A 26,227-nucleotide genomic window follows, 5' to 3' on the forward strand; every position below is an offset into this window, starting at 1 on the left:
GTTTAGTAGACTTATGTCCAAGGACGTTTCTCCTTCAATTCAACTGAAACCTGAATTGAGAAGTGATTGGTTTAATTATTAATTAATGGTTTAATAATCTGGAGACAAGAGGGAGTGACAAGGATGGGTTGATTCACGAAGACCTGATACTGACCTGCACACACTAAACACCCAGGGTCTGAAGTAAAATAAAACCCTAAACCCTAAGATGTACAACTATATAATGTATTATTTTGCTTATAATAATGTATTATTTCCCCCTGTTTTTACCCAAAACTAACAATAAACCTAAGCTTTTTCTCACACCCTTTCATCAAGACTCATCAAAACTATACCAGTTGAAAAGGATAATTTACCTGAAACTTCAATAAAACTGTTCAAAGTACTTAAACACAGGACAGACTTATGTGACATCTTCTAGCTGAAGTAAAATGTTCAGAAATGTAGTCTATTGAAAAAAAAAGAAAAAAAAAAGAAATGTAGTCTACCTATTATGAGACATGTTTATTCTGCAACATTCTTTCACATTTTATACTTTGATTATGCTCGATGTCTAATTTAATTCCACCTAACTTCACAAAGTAATTGCAGAAGAGTGAAGTTTTCTCATTAGTTTGTCAGTGTTTGTGGTGCTTCTGCAGGTGTGTCTGACTTCATGGTGGCCATGGTGAGACTGGATGTGTCTGTAATTGCTTATTTAGCCAAAGTGTGGGGAAAACAAACAGAAGGAAAAGCCAGAATGATCAGAGGATGGCTCTTTCCAGCTGCCTAATCTACTCAGGTAATTCTCTTCAAACCCATTGACTCCATACAAGCGATTGAATTTCAATGCATCTCTGATGAGATGGAAGCGGGGAAAAAAAAGTCAGGGGGAAAAAAAAGCAACCTCCCTTAGCACTCAAATGGATTGGCAAGCAGATGCTCGGTCAAAGTGACGGGTGATAAGTGCTTTTGCAAGCTGTAAGTGAAATCTTTATGCATGTCTTGCTGTATGTAGCCGTGCTGTCAGTGCCAATCCTTCATATGGCCTCTCTCATTTGCAGTGCCTTTCAGAGCATTTTCTTAGCTACAGAGCAGACAGCACCCACACTCTCATAAGCACCTGTGACCTTTCTGATGAAGTGTTCTGTTTATTTAAGCGGTATTGCACAACTGTCTGCTTCTCGGTGTGCTATGGAGAAATAAAATAAGAAACCCCAGTACTTTTGGTGCTTCATTAGTGGGACCTCTTATGGTAATTTGTTGTTGAAATGGATTTCATTTGCATTTACAAAGATAATAATTTCAGTCACAAAGCAGTGCACTTGTCATTTTGTCACCCTCTTAAAATAGTGGCCTGAGTAAGTTTTAAAAAAAAAAATTTTTTCAAAAGGAAAGAAAACTGAACGGAACCAGTTATCCAGAAAAATCGGCCTTTTGTGTGTTTAGAAAAATGAGAAAAAATATGTAGGTCATTATTTTTGGACACTGATGATATTAAATAGGATAAGAGGTAAAAGTGCATTCAGATCTAAAGATAAATCTGTGCAAGCATCAAACAATTGATACTAATTAATTAATTAATTGATAATCGGTGAAGGCCTGAGCTTGGAGTTTGAGCAGGTTAACATTTAACTATCGTTTCATTTACTTATACTCATAAATCAATAACTTCAACTTTACCTTGGATGGTATTTACCAGAGGGTGTAAATTTAATTCTCTCTTCTTGTATTTGAAGCTTTTGTTTAACATTCACAACACAATGCTTTCAGCCTCAGGCTTCTATGCAGGATTGGCTGCATTTTATTGTACGTGTTCTGTCTTCATTAAAATGGGAAGCAACATTTACATCTGTTCTGGGAAAGTAGCTGTTTCTTTGTAACACAGCAGAAAGAACGACTAAACCCAAAACACATTTTCTTATCAGTACTGCAGCTTTAATTTTGGAAGTTTAATGTGATCTAAAAAAATAGTGCTTTTCCTGTCGCCTTTGACAACTAAATTCCAGTTATTTAGAAAGCCCATTTTGAACCTGCCTCCAGTTGTGCATGCGGAGCAGCTTAAGATGCTCTTGCCTGTATTTTGCCTGCATTGCATTATGACATGAAGCCCCCTTAACTGGAGACTATGAGCAAGTCTCGCTCTTAAAGCATTGTCCCTCAGTTGTGTGCGGGTCAGAAGGTCATTTACAGATTTGCACGTACGTCTGCGACAGAGTTTAAGCTGAACATTTTATTTAAAGCAACAGCTGGATCAGTTGGAATGCTGTGCAATATCTCTTCATTCCTCACACAAAGTGGCCTCAGCCACCTTCATTTATTTTCCGCCTCACCTCATCTCACTGTATGCATTTTTCATCTGCATGGGTCAGGGGCAGATTCTGCTTTTCATCTGAGACCCCCACACCAATCACATTGATGGCTCAAAATTTTGTCGGCATCTGGAATTCATGGCAATCAGTAAATTGCCGTCTTAAGTGTAAGGCCAGCGCAGTCGTAATGGCTTGTGATCATAACTGGAGAGCATTGAATCAGAGTATCTAAGCCTTTTGTCTCTAAAGACACAGAATAGTTGGAGCATGGGTGACTACTTTAACTCTTTTTGCCTCAGCTCACAAAGCTGAACTTTCCTCACTGCATAGGTCTAATCCCCCTTTTTCCCATTCCAGCTCTTGGCCAGTCAGCAATCAGACCTCCTCCACATATCTATATTATAGGGGGCAATATTTTGGCATTTTTGTGTTAATTCCCTTGTTATTTACTGCCTGTTGTCTGATATAAGGTATAATAGCAAGTTAAAAGGAAAGAACTTAGTGTTTGGAAAGCAAGTATTGCTAGAGCTGTCTTGGTTGTAGTCTCCTCTGAATTTTCCAGTGTGGATGTAAAGTTCTTTACATCAGGGCTCTCAGAGGGCATTAATGCAAAATAGAAATTGGATTTAACGGCAACACATAGATGTTCTTTCAGGACGATTAGAGCTGCAGCCAGGCGTGTTGTCCTTCTACACTTGCCTGTCAAGTGTGAGATTAAGCCACGCAAAACCTGCACAGTCACGTTCCCTTCTTCCTCTAAGAAGTTTTTCAAAATACCTTCGTCCTAAACCTTTGGGCCTAAAAGGCAATCATTTGAAATGTTGGGCTGGAAGGCTTCATGACACAAAATCTGCTAAGGACCAGTCAGGGATTCCAACATTAAACGTGATGTTTTTACTGTGAGCTAAACTGTAAATAGCATGCTTGAATTGGAGGCGAAACAAATGTGCCTTTGTTCTAAGTTACAGTCTAGCCTGAAGCATCATTTATGTAATCACTGCAATCATTTGGGAAAGAAGGGCATGGCACATACAGACAGGAGACTACAGAGGTTTTATTAACTCAAATTATCATAAAAATGTGGAAAAAATATTAAGACATTTGCTGATAATTTTGAGAAAATGCTGAATTGTCCTGTTACAAATGTTAGACAAGAAATCAAGCAACATAAATCCCTCATTTAGAACAATTAGGATTCATATTTTAACATTTGTGTGAGTTTAATATTCCCTGTGTCCAAAAAAAAAATCACTTTTTACAGGACATGTTGTAGCTCACATATCAGATTTGCACGTTTAATGCTCAAGCCCAACTGCTACACATGCTTTGTATCAGATTGCAATATCATATTAAATCATGTGTTGTGCCTCATCACACCCACCAAATTCCTTTCATCTGGAAGGAATAGCAGACAGAATGCAATCGACTGTTTATCCAAGAGCTGATATGTTTACCACTGCACCGGCATTGTTGGGCTCATAATATCACTTCCAACCAAATGGAACCATCTCCATGTAGAAGTACTTCGAACAAACAGCATGGCTAGCAATATGGGTACAGCTAATATGAAAGATTTCAAATTACTAGGATTTGGGACACAAATAAATATCTTCCTAGGCATACAAAAGTCAGATGTAGGGTGAATATGAACCATTGTATAGCGGCTTCTTTCCTTTGTATGATAAAGATATGACTTCAGATAAACAAACTGGACTACAGTCTATTTTCTCTCTGCTTTACACTGAGGTTCTTGTAAGCTCAACCACCCAAAATATACACTAAACACATGACCCAATGGCTCCTTGATTAGAGCATAAACACAAGCTAAAATACATTTTAGAGGCTTCTGACCTTTTTTGACTTGAGGAAATGTGGCAAAAGTGTCATTTGGAAAACACGTTTTTCCATTATTAAGCCCAGATAGTTCTGTTATAGCGGTGCTTTCCAGCATAAACCACCCACCACTTCCAAACAAACCTTGAATAAATTGTGTATTCTCAAAAATGTAATCCAATGAAAGAAAGAGGAGAATGAAAATACCACAAATGATGCATCACTTAGTTAAAAATCTGTTTAGGAGTCAGTAATTTTCAGAGAAAATAATTGAATTTGTTGTTCCAAAGTTGCCAAACTACAGACCCTAATGAGGATACAAAGAAGGGTAAGCACGCAACTGATGGCTTGTCAATGAAGAATGCTACGATTACTTTCCAGAACAAGGAATGTCCCTAATTTACTTTATTTTTTAATCAAACTTAAGGCATTAAATTGTATCATAGAAGTGGCACAGCTTTTATTTTTTATTTTAGTGCCGTCACCCCATCATAAAACCAAAATAGTGAACAAATTAAATGCCTTCTTTCATTAGAACTCCACATGGTCCATGCCACTTGTTTCATACCTAAATTGTTTGTTACAGATGTTGGACATACTTCTTTACAGTATTTGTGGACATCAGTGATAAAATTGCTTACATAAATGTAAGACCACGGCATCACATGGCCTGTTTTCTGGGCTGTTTTCTATTCATAGGCTGGCAAACTAATGCATACTATTGACCCATGCCATACTCAGGGCAAGACAGAGATTGTCAGAAATCGCGAAACGCTGTGCTGAGATGTGATCGTACACTATGCTACACACTTAGATTTGACCCTTGAGTCTTTGCCAAATGTGTTGGAGTCGGTTTGTGGATCTGGACACGATCAGAAACTTAAAATGAACTATTTCAACTATTTTCAAGGGTTGTTGATTGGCTTGTTTAATATCTCAATGAGCATAGAATTACCCTGCACGTTTAGCGGAGAGAAGCTTGCATTGCATCTGTGTAAGCTACATCTAGTTTTCCTCCTCTCTTAGGTGACTGAGACAGACCAGGTTGAACATTTCCCTCATGTTTAAAAGCCAAGAGATTAAAGGAAAAGTGGTTTTGTGAAACTATTAATCCATTAAATTAGAATGAAAGCATTAGCCAGCTGCTTTCTAATACTTTCCCTCCATGCATATCTTCAGCTTTAATAAACCAGCTCATACAGTAAATTGTCTTGCTTATCCCAAGAACATCCACCAAGAACAGTTGTGAAGCAAATGGATTGAAACTTGAGTTTTGATGATGCCTTTCATCTTCCTGCTACGTTAATGATGGATGATTTTTTTTTATTGCTGTGATTCACCACTCTTCTTTGACCTTCTTTCTGTTAAAGTTGGGAAATGAAGAAAAACGTTTGGTATTGTTTTTAAAGTGTGATCTGCGAACTAATGCTTTGGATTCAACCGCTCAAGAATTCAACATTTGGTTTTTCATAATGTGACAATTGCTATCAATAAATAATGGGACTGGGCTGCAAGTGGGTCATTTTATTACCCTGACTTACTGACTATTGAATAAAAGGTCACTTAGGTGGCAGCATATGTTAGTCCAAACCTGCATGCATTATTCAATATTAATAGCTCTTTTGCAGAGGTTATGTTCATGGATGCAGGTGTTCAGCAAGGTGCGGGTACCTAGCCAGGCTGAACTTCGGCTGTTCACATCAAAAGATGCAGAATCTATGACTGAATGTTAGACAATCTAAATAAATGAACATTTTTCTTTCCACTTCAGTTGGTCCTAAAATGACTGCTGTGTGTTTGGTTTTTATTCATGTCTTTTCTGCTTTACATGGCAGAGTATTGACTTGCAGCTGTTAATGCAACACTGAACTGTATGTATTGACAAAGTTTTTAGGAGTAATCCTGAACCTGAGCATCAACTATCAAGGCAGTATGTCTCTTTTTGTAATGCAGGGCTCCATGAGGGCCAGAAAATCATGGCCTGTTGATCTTACTTTACAGACCTTATGTGCAAGGATTTCTAGAGCTTCTAAGAATTGTTTTACTTACTGTTCTGTCAGTGATAAAATCCTCTGTCTGTTCAGTTTGATGTTGAAAGAATTTTTTCTTAAAATGTTTTATAAAAATTCAAAACTGAGACATGACGTGATTTCTTTGTTCATGGCTTGTGGCCATCCTTCCCGTAGAGAGCCTCTGAACTATGGATTTATCTGATCCGATTTGCTGAAGTCAACATCCTTCCGCTGTCTCCCTAAACAAATATCTGTCATTTCATCTTTTACTGGACCTCCTGTTCCTCACTTGGCAGCCCATTTCCTGGCTTCATGCACTGCTGTTTCCTGTTCCTTGAATAAGACTGGACTGGAGTAACTACAAAACAATATGGAAAGTCAGACACGTGAAATCAAATCATAGCTGAGTGCATTTTAGCAGTTTGGGAATCACACGCTGTCTAAAACGGTTAATTTGAGCTTCCTGTTTTGGTCAGTCCGGTATTTATGTTAGCAGTGACGTGTTAAAGTGACTTTAGCACTTTGCATTGTCTGCATTTGGTAGTTTGTTTGCATATATGCTCTTTCGTGTGTTATAACAAATCGAAACCTCCAAAAAAAGTAATCAGCTTCAGCTTCAAGCCAGACGTGCTTATCCTTGTTGAACAGCTCTTTGATGTAACTGTGTGAAACAGTGACTGTATTTAATAGATACTGATGTTTGCTGAACCTTTTGCATTTTTTGAGGCCTAAAGATTAAACATCTGAAATGTTTACACTCACTCTCAATATATTGTACTTGTAATTTTAGATGTTAAAATCAATAAAATGTAACCTTATAATACTCAGTTTACTTTAAACAAAGTGCCGTAAATGTTGGACTTGAACAGAACAATGCAAGTAACAGTCGGCAGTGTGAGCTGGGCTGGACCCGGTGTTGTTTTAACAGTCCAGATGGGCTGGGTTGTACGGGCTGTTAGCGGGCTCAGAGGCATGAGGTCTGCGTGGAGCCCAAACAGCTGCTGCTCCTTAAATGAAACTTCTGACATTAACAGCGGTTAGTACACTCCAGTGAGGCCTCCCTTTACAGCTGTTTTGAGGCCATTTTGTCTTTTAATTGGGATGGGAGAGATCATAGATTACATTAGCTGAACAGGAGACTCTGTGGGCCAATGAGCTCCCACAGTGCAACCCCCCCTTTTTTTTTTATTTTTTATACCCAATGGGCTGCTTGCTTCCATGTAGCCTCCTGGTTAATCTGTCCCCCATCCTGAGTATCTGTCCTCACATGCCAACTTTTCATTGTGCCGGAGGCAGTTGTGAGAGAGCCTTTTACTCCGGCTTTTAGTTTATTAGCTCTCTGTATGTTTCCATGAGCAATGCGTTTGTTTTAAAACATTTTGAAATCAGTCATTTACCTTCAGCTTGTTGGAGGAGAAAATGCATATACAAATATTATTTTTCCTCAAAGCTAGTGAGCCGCCAGTCTAGACTGGGTGGCTGTAACCTATACCTGCTGTCTGGGCAGTAGCGACATTTTATATATTTTCAGGAGACAATCCTTGTATTTATGTTTAAGTTAAATATGCCCAGGAGACACCACTCCAGATTACATATCTGCAGTCTGAGTGCTTGAAAAGATTGACGTGCGACTGTTGGCTCAATTCAAACTTGATTAAGCCTAATTGAAGAATGAATGCTCTCTGTCTTTGACCAAGGTGGGGGAGGAGAGCCAAAGAGTTATTGACAGGGTATCAGTGCTCCCAGAGCGGGCCACAGAGCAGGAGGAGTGTGTTTTCATACCTCAAAGAGCCCAGGGAAAGGGGTCAGGCTTTGTAACAAGGATATATATACAGTGTATCCACATGGGCTTGTAAAGGGAACATTTGCACTCCCTGTTAGATGGAAAAAAAAAAAGGCCGAAATTCTTGTCCTATCAATCAAGAGTGTCTTTCGCTGTCCTGTTTGAAATGTCAGACAAGAGAGGTATGTATATACTCGCCACCTAACAGTCGTGCTTACACAACGGGGAATGCCGAGCAGAGACTAATCACATTGGATTGATCAATTCTATGTAAACACTTGGTGCCTGCTGAAGGTAATCCTGCACCAGTGGTATTTCTCTTGAATTCCCTTCCCTTCTCTTGCCCAAGTTTGTGCTCTATCTTTTGTTCTATCTTTTGTGTTTTCCCATCTGGCTTTGTCTGGGGGACAGACATAACTAACCACAAAAACAACAATTTGATCCACTCCTAATGATCTCTGCATATCACTTTATCACACAGCATCTACTGCTCTAGCATGTGTAGCTCAGCTGGCCTGCTTTGTGTTTTAGCAGCTATAACAGGATCCGTCTTCATCCTGCATCAGATCTCATTAAAGATGGAAGTGGAGATTAAACCACATCCTCTTTAGCACACTGCGGCACTGTGCAGGAGGCTTCCACTTCCCTTGTATTACTCATAAATAAGACTGAACAGGCAGTTCCTGCAGTGGCAAAAATGATGCTTGTTTGCCACGCCAGAGGAAGTTTGTTTCATCATACAAATGGGCAGATGCTCTGGACACCATCAGTAGCATAGCTGCTCAGAAATACAGTAGATTTTGCAGAGATTTATGGGTCTTAGTGGGGTGTTAGAGTATCGGTGCAAATGTGTGAAAATTGCATTTGAAAGGTTTTAGGTTTTTTTCTTTGGCTTCCTGCCTCAACATATTTTCCCACTTTTCAGTTCAAAATGCATAAAATGTGAACTGTCTGGTTTTGTTGATTAGTTAACCATGGGCCTTTGCTTTCCAACAGACTCATGTGGAGTTGTCAGAAAGTGTTCCTCTGCACAGAGTGAAGAGGGTGAAACTATGTTTCTTTTGTGCTTTTTTGTAGCAGGAAGAGAGTTAAGCCAATTAAATGCTTTGGAGGTTTGAAACAGCAACCTAGCTTAATAAATGATGAACGCAGCCAGAGCTAGCACTGGCCCCTTTTACTGGTGGCTCCTCAGTAATTAGAACTTTCATTACTGATCACAAATTACCTCGTCTTTGAAGTGGTTCCTTAATCCAGACAGTGTCACATTCTTTCAGTGTATTCAGGGAGAAAACTCAGAGACGCTAATCTGATGTTAAATCTGAATTTCTCAATGTGATTAAGCTGTAAAGGAGAGCCTCTGTTGTTTAATTAATTAAAAAGATAGACAGAATTTGCTGTCAATAATAACAATCGGTTTTGTTGATGGTTTTTGAAATTGTTACTGAATTCTTCACAAACTGTGAAATCCATGCAGTGTCATCTTTGTTGCAATTAGCTTATCTACAGTGGCAATGTGAGACCAATTAAAAACCGACCAATGTGGGCTGGTTTGCTCAGTTTGTCTGTGTGTGCTGCTGCCATTTCTTTTTATACCATTCATCCATCTCAGCTCTAAACTGAATTGTGTTTTAATCATGTATGCTTTTAGCCATGTGCGGCTTCAGTTTTCTCCCTTCTTCACATTTACTATTGGGAGACAAATAGACAGGAGCCCTTTTTGCTCACTGACTGGACTGCCTCATGATTGAGCTAACCTTGGAATACAGATTGATCTCTGCTTCTAATAGAGGTCACGCAGACATTTCCGTCTTTCAAGTCTCCAAAAATAAAAAAAAAGAAGATTTTTCCCTCAAATGTTTTACAATCAGATTCTATTTGTCAAACATTTGGCTGATTGACCTTTCGGCAATTTCTCATATTTACCTCTTGCCCTACAAGCTGGTAAAGATATAAAAGGGACTGTGAAGAGAGCTCTTTGTTTTTGTTTCTCAGGACTAAGGACCTGTCCCTACTCATACTCTCTGAGTGGTTGGTGACAGGAAAGACTAGCTGAGGTTAATTCAGGAAAAAGGGATATATCAAGTCTTGTGGCAGCCAATGCATTTCAAATGATGTGTCCTTGGGATGCAAGGTTACTGCTGAGTCCTCTCACAAGAGGCAGCCAGGAAAACTATAGGTATTAGTAAATGGACCTTACAATGAAAACTGCTCTCAGTGAAAAGGTCTTATTTGCTTGTGTAAAGTGTGTGGTTACACAAGCCTGTCTGCCTCTTTAAAAGATTTCATTGTGGGGATTCACCTCATTATGATCACTGGAGCAGCAACATTCATGTTCTTGTAAAAAGCTTACAGAAGGGTGCTCACGAGAGCCATTTTGACCAACAGCACCCAGAGCTTAAATGACCAGCTTCTTATTTCCAGCAGCTAAAGATTATCGCATCCCTGGGTCTTTGGCTTTCCCCTAAGGTGAAAGATTAGGCAAATAAAGTCTATTAACTCATGTTTTGCTCATCGCCAACTCCAACTGTTAGGCTGGTAGACTGTCTACACAGTTCTAGTTTAGCCAAGAAGTGCGTCTCCGCTGCTTTAATTTCAAATCTGTTCCTTAGTTTGGTTGTTGGCTGTTTGTTTGTTGTGTTAAACGTTTTAGTTACTCCCAGTGCAACTTAAAGTAAATGCAGTTACCAGTTTTGGTGGATATTAATTGAAACAGAAAGGTGGAGTTAAAATTCAGACAATACTCTACCATATTGGACATTCGCCTTCTACTGGGAGACTCCACTATGGAGCACATTAGAGGACTGTGATTGGACAGGAGGATGGAAACAAAATGTTATACAACGGAGAAAGTTAGAGTATAGTTACTTTTGAAATATGACCGAGGAAAGGTGAGCAGAAGTATGGTAGAAGGTATGTGTGACTTCTAAACCAATCACACTGTCTTGTCTTTAAAACCTTGTTTTTTTTTTTTTTTTTACAGCTGTCAACCATGTCAACCCTAATGGTTATTTGCATATTGCAACTTGTAAACCTAGCATGATTTTCTGAGGATGTGCACAAAGACACTTGCAAAATATACAAGATAGACATGAAAAACATGCATGTAAGTCTAGAACACTTAAAAGTAAGTGTTCTAGACTTAAGCTCAACTGGGATCTGGGTGACCTCATGAGGACTGTCACACTAGAAAGGACCGTTTTGGAGTGAAATGCTTCTGTAAGAATCCTGTTTAACTCCTGACTGCTGTGGTGGAAATGAACTGGGTTGAGGATGGGATCCCCTACAAACTCCTTGCTGCCATAAGCAGCTTGGTTGGCTTGGTGATAAAACATTCGGCGATGCAGAGATTGAGATTGTTGCTTGTATCCGACGAACATTGTTTTCCTGATTACATAACCAGAATTCTTAACTACTTTTTAGTTTTCATTTCACGGTTTTTAAGCCTTCTTTCTTTCTTTAATTCATTGAAAGTCACGAGTCTGGAAAACAAAAATCTATCTTCTGAGTTTTGGTTTTCTTTGACCTTGTAAAGTGAGAGGGGAAAAAATGGCTGTCAATTTTCATTCAAATGAGTTTTTAATTAAAAACAAGAGTAAGATTTTTCTACCTTGCTTTCTCTTCCTCAGTTATTGGATTCACAATCTTAATAACAAGCAAATTCTGTGCACTTCTCTCCATTAGCGCTTCCTTTTTGATTTTATGCAGAATTGTTGTATAGATTGTCTGATGCTTTCATTTCATGCTTTTCCAGACTTGCTCCCTTTTTTCAAGTCAGATTCAGATTTTCCTTTATAGGCTCCCACCTGGCAGAGAGTTAGCCTACTGTGAGGACAAGATAGGAATTTAAATGATTTTACTCTTGGATCTGTGTCTTCTGTGTCCAGTCGGGTGCAGAGAAAAAGAATTATAAAGAACAGTCGGTTAAATAAATCTGAGAGGGGTTCCTCCCTCTGAGTTTTCTTCTCCTTCAGCTTTCAGTCCTTTAATCAGCTTTGGATTTAGTCTCAGTGTGTGTGCTGCAGAAAACCTTAATTTTTCTTTAGCAGGTGTAAAAGGATCATAAATTGGTTCTCCAGAAGTGACAGGTCTCTCACAATGTAACTAGTGTGCAAGTGTGATTTAGCGTTAAGTGTACTAAAGTGAAGCAGTTCTTTATTCGCTGCCCCGCCTGCTTTTGAAGAGCCTCTAACACAGGAACACTAAAGCTCACAGTCTTGTGTAAAAGTCCTGCGGGTTGTATAGAAGTAAAAGAGGGTTCACTTCTTGTTATAAGCCAATTTTTTCAAAGCTGCTCACTTCTAATAGTACACAAACTGTTTATTTGGTCCTATCTGAAAGGAACATTTTGGGTGTATTTTCTGCATGAAAGTTACGAGACATTATCTTCCTGTGTTCTGTATATTGACACAAAGGGTGTTTGTGCTGTGACAATACAGAGGAATATCTAAATCCTTTGAAGTATTTTTCACATTTTCTTCTTTAGATGGAGTCAAAACTAAAGAACAAAATATAAACATCTTCCTTGAAAAGGGTATTTAATGCTCTCTTGGAGAATTCTCACTACAGATATCTTGTTTAAATCTTGGCCTTGGCATTTAGCACGACATTATGGTATCTACAGGCGGTGTATGTTCAGGTTCAACAAGGGAGTAAAGAGCTTGAAAATAAGCCATTTAAGAGTTGCAATTAAGCAGCTCTGCAAAGTTCAACAAAAAGGTATAATTTAATATGATGTAATTACTGTCAAGCTATTCTTTAAACTTGCTGTGCAGGTGATAACTATCAGTCTTAACCTGCAACATATCTGTTACAGGTTGAACATTGGATGTTTCTCCTTTTTATTAAAAGATGCAACCTGTCGGATTTTATCTGTTCTCGAGATTGCATAGTGTGAGCCATTTCTACGTTTGTAAGTCTATAGATGCATGTTTGTTTATAAGATTGATTAGATTATGTTTGCAAAAGTGACTTGGATGATGACCAGACAACATTGTATGAGTTACTGATTCAGGTTTCCTGGTTGTTGCAATTTCAAACTTTTTCTTGCCACTGAATTTGATTGAAGAGACTAAATATCAGAAGTTAATGATATTATTTGCTGAGACAACCGTAGATAAAAGAATGCTATGCATTATTTTCAGCCTAATATCTTCTAAAAAACAGTTAATTTATTCTACTCAGTCAATATTTGTCTCTGTCTTCATGTCTTTCTCTTGGTGTTGTTAAAGGTTGCATGATGAGGCGATGAGTTTCTAACACAGGATGAACTTCACTATTGTGGGTTGTTATCAGACAAGTGAGAAATACTGTCACCCTGGTTTGAGGAAACACACTGAAGGCGTTCTCCAGAATGTATAACAGTCTGTAGAAAACACTGAAATTGTTTTCCAATGAACAAAGCAGACTGAAAGGACTGCATTTTTCAATCTCCTCCAATGCACATTTACCACTTCACTCATAGAAGTGCATTTTGCACAGTCGTAGGAATGTTTAGATGGAGGCTTTGAATGATTTAAGGTACTATATATTCTTACCCTGTGGAGAAACACAGCTCTTACGTGCTTTGGAGTAAGCTCAGGCCAGCTGAGTGATGCATGAAACTTGTTCAACTGACACTGACAAATAACTGAAGAACCACAAGAACCACTGTCCATAAGGCTGACGTTGGTGGAAAACAGCCAATATTCTTAAATGGACAGTACTTGGTAACTTAGTTAAAAGGTATCTATTCATATTTAAGAATTTTTACTGACTCTTTGCTGCAGGTCACTTTAGATTCTGAGATATTTCGGGGTGTTTCAGGACACTATGTCTAAGACCTGCTCAGATTTTTAGATGTTTTAGGCAGAGAAATGTGATGGTGATTGTGCAAGTATGCGTTTGCATTCCTTTATGTAGTGTGAGAAATATACACCCAATAAATCAATAAATTAGCTCATATATCGAGGTATCCTTTCTTCCCTCTATATGCAAAGCAGAGTATTTCTTCTTCCATGCTTAAGCATTTGCAGGCTTCATTAAACACTACTCTATTTTTCTTTCGACACATTTTGTTCATGATCAGAGAGCTCAGGTTTAATTTACTTTCTGCCAAGCCTCCGTTTCTTAAACATATTTCTTGGTGGCCCTAAGACACTGACTTCTGTAATGAATATTTTCTTCTGTTTACAAATGCAATGGAATCCTTGTATTGGGAAAAAAAAAAAGAAATTACTTCACTCCCATTACATTTGAAAGACGACATATAAAACAAGATAACTGCACACATAAGCTTCCCAAGTCTATCAGTCTCCCAAGGCCCGACACTGATGCATTTTTCTTCTGCTGGAATTGATCAAATTAATTAGAGTTGGGAAATAAAGAGGCAATGGCCTTCCTAGAAAGCAGCTTTCATCCAAAAACAATTATTTGAGTGCTTTCTTTTCTGTTTTGTTATTGTAATTATGATGATGTTTTTATATCTATATCTATATCTATATCTATCTGTCTATCTGTCTGTCTGTCTGTCTGTATGTATATATGTATATGTGTATATATGTATATATGTGTATATATATATATCAGACGTAGTATGTGCATAAATATAAAAATAACCACAAGTGTATAAGCCAACTCTCATAGAAAGATATTTCTTTATGCTTGTTTTAGGTGCTGTTTTATCCATACTCCTTCATGCTCCTGCAGCCTGGACTATCACAGTCCCTCTTAACTGCTGTTTGTGAACAGTTTTTTAGGACAGCAGGAACTGTCAGCTTGAAGTGCCTCTTTGTAACTGTCCCTTTTAACCTTAAATTAACATAATATGTTATCTACCCAAACATATATATATCTGTATGCACATGAAACCCAGCTTTTGATGTTAGGGCTTTAATATGCTGAGCTTCTGTATCTAACAGGCAGGTAAGAGCTGTTATCAGTCCGCTGCTTTCAGTCGGGTCCTTTTTGTTTTGCACTTCAATGATTTATAAGGAAGGGAGGGGCTCTACAGCTCTGCAACTTATTTGTAGAGCTGCAGTTTCTATTGCAGTTACCTTAAAAATCAGACTGCGATTTAGGAAAGCTGTGAGTCAAAATGTTTTATCTCTGACAGATTGGAGGTTATAAATAGATCATAATGAAAGTTGATGTTACCGTATAGGATAAAACTGTTCAACATTATCAACAGCTTGGATGTTAAACCGGCACAACTGAACTTTCACATTTTGTCACCTCCTGATGAGAGCTTATTCAGCGTTTCTCTTTAATTCTCTCGTCACCCAACTCTGTTCTGTCAATTTTATGTCACTGTTGACTTTTGCCTGATCAGTTTCTTTGTCCTTTCTCCCTTTCTTCCCCTCACTTCCTTTGATTATGTCCTCTGTGTTTCTTTGTGGAATCAGCCATGATGTGCCAGTTGCTAGGAAGTGACACAGTGCTGTAAAGGGGGAAAAAACAAAACAGCAAAAACAAAAAATTTAAAAAAAAAAAGCATCTGTCACATGATATTCTTGGTAGGGGAAGGGGGAGAAAGTTTAAAAAATGTATTGCTCTATTACAGGTGGCTGATTTATAAAAAAAAACCTGTCAAGATGTGCAAACATTTTGATTTTGAATTTAATTTAGTTGCCAATGTGATTTCATGACATTACATCTTCAGTTCTTCAGTTTTTTCAGAAGTTCCCTCCTAAATTATTAACAAAAAATGACTTTTCAGAACCGTGCAACATTCAGTGATATGATTTTTATTGCTTAAGCTCCTTCTAAATTGTAAATTAGTTGTAACTTGACCAACATTTCTAATCGGGCAGTTCTTTTGTTATTTTGTCCGTTGATGGTGCCATGGTCTTCAGCGAAATATAAAAACTCTAAAAGTAAAAAGATTTACAACCTGTTAATAAACTTCTTGCAGTTAACAGACGTTGCATCTTCGACTCAGAGCTCAATAAACATAAAAGAAGATCCAGCCAGACTGTGGTTAGTGCTCCAGGGAAATGAGCTTCTGTGACATAAACCTCCACCTCCAGGGTGCTCTTCGCACATGACCTCAACGCTTACACCACTGTGATCAAATAAATGCTGGTGGGAATGGATTCTCTTGAGTGGCTGCTAAGTGCATTTTGATAAGGAAGTAAGAGAAGTTAAAATACAGTTAGTGTTAAAAAAAGACAATGCACTCTTCCGTAATTCAATGAACTCCACTTAAGCTATATGGGCCTTAAGTATGAGTGAATATACCTCGGCCCAGCTATCAAGGGCAAGACCGACCCTCGTTTCCACACTTCCTTTTTTTTCCCAAAGTGAATGCAGTGATATGTAAAGCGGAATTGGATTTAGAACCCAAACTTCAGTGGCTGAAGATCTTCAGTTTAATGCTCTCCTGGCTCTTCTGTCTGAAGAAATCTCAGCCGTGTTATTTTGGATGTAGTAAGGGGAATTGTTTGGTTTCCTGGTAGGTGCAGCTCCTGATGCAAATCCTGCCAGACCTCCACAGTGACACTGGGCCTTGTAACATTTGCTGAAAACCTATTTAATCACAGTAAAAACCGAGTGATATATCGTTTTATGTTAAACAAGATTTCAGATATTGGCACTAGTGTTTAATATCTCACCTGGCTAAATTGCTTTCTGAGCTGTTTCAAGAGTGAGTCGGTTACATGCTCATGTATATTAAACTGCAATGACTTTACGTAAGACCCCGTGGGAATAAACTGTGCGGAGAGTGTTTGAAAAGATATGCTGTAAACATTTATATGTATTAAAGCTCCTACTTGCACTTTACTCTCTGCAGTAGATATCATTTGCTATTGTGTTTCAAGTTGTTAGATTTCCTTGCAGGGCACTCTGCAGTCTTCATATCCATATCAAGTGAGATTCAACTATAGAATTACAGCAAACTGGGTGAAACATAACAAACTAAATGAATAATTAAATGCGTTGTTTTTCTGACACTGTTTGTGGTTTTTCACAAACAACAAATGTTTTGTTTTTTTCTGTTGTGGAAACCACAGTGCATTTGAGATTAGAATAACAGGAATGGATCGAAGCATCTCATTTTCTGAACCCTGATCTCCCAGTCCCGTCCCCCCCCCCCCCGATGCAGCGAGTCTTTCTCATACATGTTAATAGGCTGTCTTAAGTGTTGAAAACAATTATTCAGTCACACTTAAATCGTTAGAAAGTTGTTTTCTGTATCTAACTTTGGTGGCATTGACTCTCCCTTGGTGTCAGCTTCAGAGGAAACACAAACTCATGTTTTGCACAGCCCACCTACAGCTTCATTTTCTTGTAATTTCTCCAAGCTCCCATCATCGGATGGGGGGGTTGAGCAGATGCAGGTAGATGTATATTTATGAGGGGGATGTGTATTTCAGGGAGACACAGTGTTGTGAAAGTGACCTTGTTAGATAAAAGGAGGGCTTGGAAGCCAAATGATGAAAGAGAATGGGATCATCCTGGGCTCATTAATGTGGATTTGAAGGTCAGGTAATTATAACAATAGACGTGTGGGCTGGCTTTGGCATCTGGTTTTGTTGCTTTGTTATGATGGTGACAAGGCTGCGGAGGAATGGGATTAATCACCGTGACACAGGCTTGTTGTCACAATGATGCATTTAGACATTGTAGTTCTTTAAAGAAGGTGCAAAACCAACAGAATTTCACATACAAGTAAAGCGGTGTGAGGTGCTGTTAAGTACACAATACAATCACCGACCGATTAGGTGAATACACATTTTTGTCCCGGTCAATATAGCTGTTTCTTTATGGTTTAGACATAAAACTAACAACTCAAATGCTTCTAAACGGACTAAAGTTGCTTCACGTAACCGTAACTCTACTTAACCGCTGGTCTGTTTCTTTTTAAACTAAGACGTAATGTGATTTTCAGTGTTTTTGGGTGTTTTATTCATCACTATTCCGCAAGCTTGACTTGTATTGGAAGTTTTGAAGGCATAGTGAGTTCACACTTCACAAGTGATATGCAGCAGTGGTTCATATACCGCAAGATTTTTCATTTGCCTCTGTCAAACAGTTACAGCTGTCGTGTATAAATTTCTTCCGTTGTCAACTTTCTACTGTGATGTGACGGCTACTGATGATGCAATGCGTTTAGCTAACTTGGTTGTTGAGAACTTGTCGTGTCTCCATGGCAATATTGCACACTGGACATATAATTAAAGCAAATTCTGCCTACATTACTGAGCAGATCATAGTTTTGTCATCATACTCTCCATTACAGGGGTGTCCAACTCTGGTCCTTGAGGGCCACAATCCTGTAGGTTTTCTATGTATCCCTGTTCCAATGCACCTGACTCATATGAATCAGTTATTGTGCAGAACTTCATTGGCTGTTGGAGCCATTTAATGTGAGCGAGGTCTGCTGGGACAGGGATACATCAGAAGCCCTCGCGGACTGACTTCGGACTTGCTCAATAACATATGTTTGTCTGTATATTTTCCTTGCCAGATATTCTTTAAGTAACTTAATAATCATTCCTTGGAAGAATGCACTTTCATCTGTCTTTGCTCAGTTTTAAGCTGTATGTCCAGAATGATGATGTCTAAATTTGGCTTTTATAGTAATTTATATATATATAGTAAAGAATTCAAGGTTTTTTTTATAAAGTCACATTGCTTGTAAAGAAACTCAACAAGACAAATTTGGAGGAAGAGAAGAAAAGAAAGAGAGAACGATGGAGCAAGAGACAAGACTGTGTTGTACTTGCTGGAGAGTTCTCACAGGGCAGGTAGGATTCAATGTGGATCCTGAATCAGCCATCAGAAAGCAGATTACAGAGAAAACTGCAAAGGTTCTATTGTGCATCTTTTAATATTTGTGCCTTTGTTGCACAAACTGAGTTTTCACAGTTAGTTGTGACATTTATCTCAGTTTAGTGTTGTGTTACTCATTGTGCATCACAGTAGTGAAATGACCTTGCACTAATATTATTTTTTGTCATTTTGTGATTAATTAGCTTATTTTGCAAACTCACATCATTTCTTAAACATTTATTTCAACCACAGTTGCACTATTTCGAGCCATTCACTCCACTTAAAGTCATTTTTCTGTGTGAATGTGCTTTTTGTGATAGTGCCACCTCTGCCACCAGTGTGCCTGGCTCTCTCGGTGTCCTCAGGGACTATTATAAGCTGCAGTATAAAGAACAAAAATGCCAACGAGTATTTTCAGGCGAGGCCGCATGTGTGGTGTGTCATGCATTTTTAATGCGCCACATATAAGAAACAATACAAAGTCTTCTCTTGTCTCCCAACTGGTGGCTCATTTAAGTTATATTTGTCTTGGTGTGAATTTCAGAAGCTACAAACAGCAAAACAACCCCCATCATTATAGCTTAGACTGGCTTTAGTTTAACACAGAGCTCTAAAATTTGAGTTACTCTACATATCAAATGGTAGCTTGAATATTTTAAGTAGGTGTGTATGTGCAGTAAGCATGTGTGTCTGCATGTTCAGATACACAGTAGATCTGCTTGTTAATGCAGCTGCTGGTGTGGAAAGCCTGCATGTGTCTGTGTTTGTGTGCATGTGTGTGTGTTACAACACATTATTCTCCTAAAAATGAAAGTATCCTTCACTTCACTGACTTTCTGAACTTCAGCTTTCAGACCTGACGTGTAAGACATCAGAACACTTTGAAGAAAAGCACCTAATGACTGTCTGTCAACCAAGTCTGCAGATAATTGGCTTTTAGCTCTTTAAACTACTTTATCATTATTATTATTTAAGAACTTGTAGTTAATTTTCATTCTAGATGCTGATTTATGCCTGCGAAACTGGCTGTTAAAGCAGAATAATTGAAGAAAAGATGTGGTGCTTGGTAACAAAGAGCAGCGATATTGACCTAGATTATGTTTTTCTGGGACAGTTTGAGTGTGTTAAGTCACATTAGCTAAAATCGGAGTTCTGTCCATGTTGATAGATGAAATACAATTCAGAAGAAGTGGCAAATGATCCAAGACAGCACACAGATCATGCACATCACAGTTCATTTGATTCATATAGATTCATCTCAAGTCCTGCTTAAAAAAAAAAAGCCTTTAAGATTTGTAGATGCAGATAGGCTGATTGGATTACATTGCTGTGGCCGTTTGAGTTGTTTTGAGAAATTGCTGCAAAATTCTTTTGACTTGGCAACAGAGCAGGAAACCTTACCTTTAAAACTTTTTTATTATTAGTTTCTGTAGTCCACCTTTTCTTCCAAAGTCATAGCAGAGCACACGATTAACCTATGAGCTCACTGAGAAGCATGCGAGGCGCTACTTAGGATAAGGTGAGTGTGCATTTGATGAAGCATATTAAAAGAGTTCAGTTAAGTGGCAGAGACCAGACGGTAGACAGTGGATCTGTTTATTGCCTTGAGGTTTTGTGGTCATGCTCGAGCACTTTTTATTTAACTGTATGATCTAAGGAACTGCTGACGACACCAAACACCTAGATCCATGCCTCAGCGCCCCCTGCACAGGAGTCACACACTGAAGCCACTTTTGTGAAAGCTTCACAGATATCTTGACACAATGGTATGAGGGATTTGTTTCACCATCATTTTCCACTTGTTTGTGTCAGTCCTGGCAGTAAAACAGTACATAAACTATGCCTGACACAATCTGTGGTGAGGGTTATGTTATCAGTATTTATTGTAAAGAAAATACACAATAGTGGCATCACAGCATTTTCATTGGTTGAATCTTAAATGAGGTTACTTTGGAGGCTATGAGTTTAAAGGGCAGACAGCAAGTGGGTGTTCCCACATTGACGGCATTGCCATGTGTTTGATGGGCCAGTCTAATGGCGTCAGCCAACAGTTCCTAATGACCTACCGTCTCCAGGCAAACTAGGGAACATTTCCACTGAGATTTATGACCCATGTTGTGGATTACTGCAGGGATTCCACTTCAGACTAACAGCAAGTTATAGCCCACCCCATTGGTTTCACAATTTCTTCTCATTAACTGAGTCATTGCAAACCTTTAAGGCTTGCCTTTACTGCTGAAGAAATATTCAGGTTCAGAACTTGGACTCGTTGTCATTTTCTGTCTAATGTGATAGGTTGTTGTGGACTTTAAGATGTGCATTTGGTGTCCTTAAAAAATTATTAATGATGTTCTCTCGAGGTTAGACTGATTCTGATGCTTTAAAAGAAAAAAAGAGTAGTCAAACACCCATTAACAACGTATTCAAAAGAGATGACTCCACATGTAGACACTCAAAAAAAAAAAATGGTCTTCTGATAATACTAATTGTTCCGTTTCCCACTGCTTCCCTGAAGGTATAGATGTGTTGATCCTACACAGGGTGACTAGACTGAGCCCAAGGCAGGCAAAACAGCAAGGGGAGCTAGTTTATAATTAATACACACACTATGAAATATGAATTGAAAGATGGATGTGGTCGAATAGGAAATTTTAATTTGAAATTCACAAGAGACACCAGTTAGGTATTTATTTACAAGCAAATCTGCATTAATTTCTTCTTATGACACTACATGAGCATGAATACAGCAAAAAGGGAATGAAGACATACAGCAATATTTCTATATTTTTAATACTCCTCAAACCCAAAACAAAGATGAAACCTCTCATCTTCCAGTGAGTTATTGCCACAAGAACACCAAGCCGATTGTAGTTGGAAACACCCTCTGTCTGTCCTAGTGACTATTTCCACTAGCCTGCCTTTTACACATATTTATGCAGAAGAGTTGTCTGACTGATTAGCAGCCACATCGCCTATCTCTTATTAGGTGCGGAGTAAATGAAGTGCCCCCCTCAGGCAAGCATTTCCATAATGTCAGGTAATTAAACCCCAGTGTTTTAATAGCTCAGGAATAGGAAGACTCCCCAGGAGACTAGACAATGATGATAGATTATGCTGAAAACTAGTGTACTGTTAACTTGCATTGAAATGGCACTAAAACTATTTAAATATACTGATAATAGAAAATTGATATAGAATTTAATATGACAGTTTAGGGGGGGTTGTTGGCATAAATGCAATTTGGTGGTGTTAATAAAAGTATTTTTATTGGTGTTGAAAATGACACAGACTATCATTTGTTTGATTATTTTAGATTTGGCTTTTTAAATCCTGCAGCCTGTTTGGGTTTCTCACTGTCTTCTCCACATGCTTAGGAGAGGAGAGCTATAGATATAATTAGTTTTTTTTGTAATTTAACGCTTATGACACTAGAGGTCACTACATCTCAAACCTGAGAGCTTTTAATCAAATGAAGTCATATGCTGAACAAATGTTGATTTCTTGCTTTAATAATACCTTTAAAAAAAAAAAAAAAAGGATGAAATGAATTTTATCAGCTGCAGTAAAGTCCCAACTTTTATTGCAATATTTTATCTTTTAGGATCTGAAACAGAAAATTTACCAGCCTGGTTATAATAGGCATTTAGGAAATGGTGCACATTTGAGTTTAGTGCTTTGTGTTGATAGCTGACAGATTCCAGAGCTAAACAAAAGCTGTGGGAACACGAGTGTCTTTTTTCATCACAGAAAATCCTGGAGAGGTGCTATTGTAAACATGACAGTGAATTGTCAGTACACCCCTGTTTGGGTTGCTGTTTTTTTGTTTGTGCGTGTTGTTCTCATACTGTATGTGTGCACAAACACACTAATGCACAACAAAAGCCCTTTGATGAAATAAAATCTGCAGTAGGAGAGTTTTTTTTTTTCTTTTTTTTTTTTTTTTTGTCAAGCCCACTCATGTGTGGTGCTCAAAAGAGAACAATGCACAGCCATAATGGCTCCACAGAAACACGTGGAAGCTATGTAAACGCCAGGAGTCACTTCCACCATGAAGCCATGACCTAAGCTGTGATCAATTGCTCTCACTGATACCTCATGTTCATTGTAATTTTTTTCTCTTTTTTATGATATAGTATGTATTTAATTTGGCAGTGTTCATTGCTGATGATGGTATGCTTCAGCTCAGACTGAAAATCATTAAAAGTGTGCTGCTGTGTACCATTCTGTCAGTATGTTTCTATTGATTTAAACACCATAAACATTGTATTGTAAGATCTCTTAGCTGTTGCGTTATTACTAAGGTATTGCCTTAATAAAAATGTAAATATGAATGTCTCCAGCTACAGCCAGCTGGTAATTGCTTTTAGTGAATTGCATGTTTTATTAAGCACAATAGTAATTTGCCCCCCAACCAACCTCCCAAACAAAATAACAAATAAAAAAGCAACTGAAATGAACTGCTGATTGAACAACACATTAGCTGCCAACTTGCTAAAGAGTTCAGGGGAGGAAAAAAAAAACACTTTTGTCTGTTGGAGATGTGATAAATCCTCAGATGGCTGCTGTTGTCGGCAGCTTTCATCCTAATGCTAACTTTTGTTCTGCTAGACACAGCTGCTGTAGTGTTGATCACAGGTTGAACTGAGAAAGTAGCATCACTACAAAATGTTTCAAGTTACTTTCAAACTTTGCTCAGTCCCACCTAAAGCATTTCTGCTCATTTAGCCTTTTCCTGATTAATCTGTTCTACTGTGGGATAACGCTACAGGAGTCTGTAGTTAGATGACTTCATCTACACATTGGATCAAGAACATGGTAAAATGTATGAATGTGTTTAAACATTACTGCAATGCGGTTACTAATCCAAATGAAAGTTGGCAAATACAGCTGGAATTTAAAATAAACATATTTACATAATTTTTGAGATACTGACTTTTTTTTTCTCTTTCTCTCTTCAGCAAACTCCAGTCTCCAAGGAGGAGGGGGAGGTGAGTGAATATTCTTGTTAACTTGTCTTTATTTATTTCTTTATTTTTAATTGATTGCTCCCATGGTATTTAATAATTTCAATGAGATCCGCCACATAACTTCTATGCAGTTCATTCCTTGGCTTGCCATTGACTTTTGTGTCTATTTTGGTTAAAGTATCTGTGTTTAACTTAACTTAATGTAAGAGCAAAATGCCAGCGTGTTGCTGAGCAGCCATGCACTGTGCCGCACTGAGAGGTGGCCATTACTTTAGCAGCCTGCCGAAGAACATTATCATCAAAGCAATGGAGAAAATCCGAGGCAGCAGGCTGTGGTGTGGGAATGATGGGTGGGGGGGGGGGAACTCCGGTTGAATCGTACTGTCAGATCCGTACTGTCCCTCTTCTCTGGGAATTTTTGCAGTGACATGATTGAAATAATAATTCTTCACCACAGCAAATAAGCTTGAGGTAAAATGCCCCCCCGATGCCCCTGTTTTCCTCTTCTTCTGTTTTTGGTTGCATGAGGTATGTTAATTTCTAACCCACTTGACTTTTTTTTTTTCTCATATTAGGGGATGGTTTGATGAAGATTAAGACAACTGCTTTAGTCCTGTCTGTTTATCCATTAGTGGGAATGGTTACATGATGTTTTTAATTCGGAATTAATAATCCGGAATTAAATAATTCTGAATGAATGTATTCTTCTACGAGTTTACATGAAAATTATAATTCCGAATGAAGGTTTACATGAAACACGTCCTCACTTAATTCCTCTTTAGAGTGGCAGGTTGGGAAGGGTTCTGATTGGACAGACGTATGATGTATACCGGGGAAAAAAAAAAACAAAATTGGCTCTCAGCTTCTTGTCTTTTCAGTCGTAACTTGTAAAAACTACGTAATAAGTACCAGTTTCACCGCTATTTTTATTATAATTTTGAAGTAGCAGCTCAACAAGAACATACTACTTCACTTTTTGCAGCAACTGAGAAAGAGAATAAAATGATAGAGCACCGAACACAGGAGACAAAACAACGCGCATCATCTGGACAGAACAAGGTAACAGCATGCGCAGAACAACCGGAGTTAACTTGGAACAGAATGAAGGTTTACATGACAGAGGAATTAAATAGTCTGAATTAAAATGTGAACAAACCAGCAACTTAGAACGGAATTAAGTTTAATTCCGTATAGAAATTTGCATTATGAATTAAGTGTTTACGTGGTCGTTTTTCATCAGTTTAAAGCAGAATTAACTTTTATTCAGAATTAAAGAGGAATTAAAACTCCCATGTGAACACACGGCGTGTTTCTGTCACTTCCAATATGTCTAACTGTGTGATTGCACTGTACGATCCTCAGAAGGACAAAAGATCCTGGTGCTTTGTCTGCTCGGCATATCTATAAAATCATTTTTCTGCATTAATCTTTCTCTCATAGTTTCCTAGATCACCTTTAAGCTCTGTTTAGCTTTTGGTGGGGCAAATATTAGCTAGCTATGTTGTGTGCATGTGGGTAGGACCTGCATTACTCAGGATATGTTTATATATTGTGGTCATGATGTGAAAGAGTGCTTTCACATCTCTCTCTCAGAGAGACACATAAATATATTTTTAAAAACAAGCTACAAAAAGCAATTAAACATATTTTGTACACTTTGTGACAACACCATTCAATTTGTGTTTAAGCTTTCCAACATTGCAAATGTGAGACGTGAGAGGCAAATGACTGGCAAAAAGCACCATGAGAGCCTCAGTGTATTTTCTGCTCAGTGCACACGCTGTCCATTACGCTGCACATGAAGTAGTTCACATCTAATCATGTACCTTGGAGTGGCCCTTATCTCGCCTGATACATGGCTAAGACTGCAATGCAGTGTGGAATCCCTATCTATCAGTGACATGGAGAGACCCTCCGCATATATCCATTTTAAGATTTTTTGTGATTGAGAGCAGAGGTCACAAACATACATCTCCATTACCAAGCCAGACTCTGTAAAGCGGGGTATGCGGACCTCCTGATTGGTGTCTGTCTCAGCTGCAGTCAACTCTCAATATTGATTTGCCACGAACAGAGAGAAACACAAGAAGCTATTTTCTTTTCTATTATATTCTCATTATAGTTGCTTTGTGACAAATCACCTTTTTTTTACAGTTCTTCAAATCTCAGCGCGGTTGATTGATCCACTTCAAGTAATAAAAGGTGTTTGAGGGTTGTTGATTACTGTGTTTCAAAACAGCAGCAGCAAAGGATTTTGTTGAATTTGTGGCTGTCAACAGTGGAACGTAATATCTCATGTGTCAATTAATGTCACACTTTGCAAAAAAAAAAAAAAAAAAGAAAAAGATTTCAGTTGATTGTGACCTGCAGCTGTGGTTATTAACTCCAGAGGAATTCTAATTGTAGCGAGGGTCTTCTTTTTTCTCTCTTTTTTTTTCAGAGCAAAGCCTCTTTTCATCCTTAATTGACTTCCAGCGATGCTATTCCTGCCAAGTTTGTGGCACAAGATACAAGGTCAATTAACTAAAATGCTAAAACTCACATTTCATGTGTGAATAATGACCCCAACAAGTCCGCCTGCAACTTCAGAAT

The 26,227-nt window shown here is 38.3% G+C and overlaps 1 protein-coding gene across 3 annotated transcripts in view; it reads left to right on the forward strand.

Moving 5' to 3' along the window:
• Nucleotides 1-26,227, forward strand: part of macrod2 (mono-ADP ribosylhydrolase 2) — a 393,923-nt gene that overhangs the window by 103,504 nt on the left and 264,192 nt on the right. For all 3 annotated transcript variants that reach the window (XM_079248912.1, XM_079248913.1, XM_079248914.1), the window contains exon 4: nucleotides 23,627-23,656. In XM_079248912.1, coding sequence (XP_079105038.1) covers nucleotides 23,627-23,656 — 30 coding nt within the window. The remainder of the gene's footprint in view (nucleotides 1-23,626; nucleotides 23,657-26,227) is intronic.

The sequence above is a fragment of the Telmatherina bonti genome (genome assembly GCF_933228915.1).
Source record: "Telmatherina bonti genome assembly, chromosome: 11".
NCBI classification, from domain to species: domain Eukaryota; kingdom Metazoa; phylum Chordata; class Actinopteri; order Atheriniformes; family Telmatherinidae; genus Telmatherina; species Telmatherina bonti.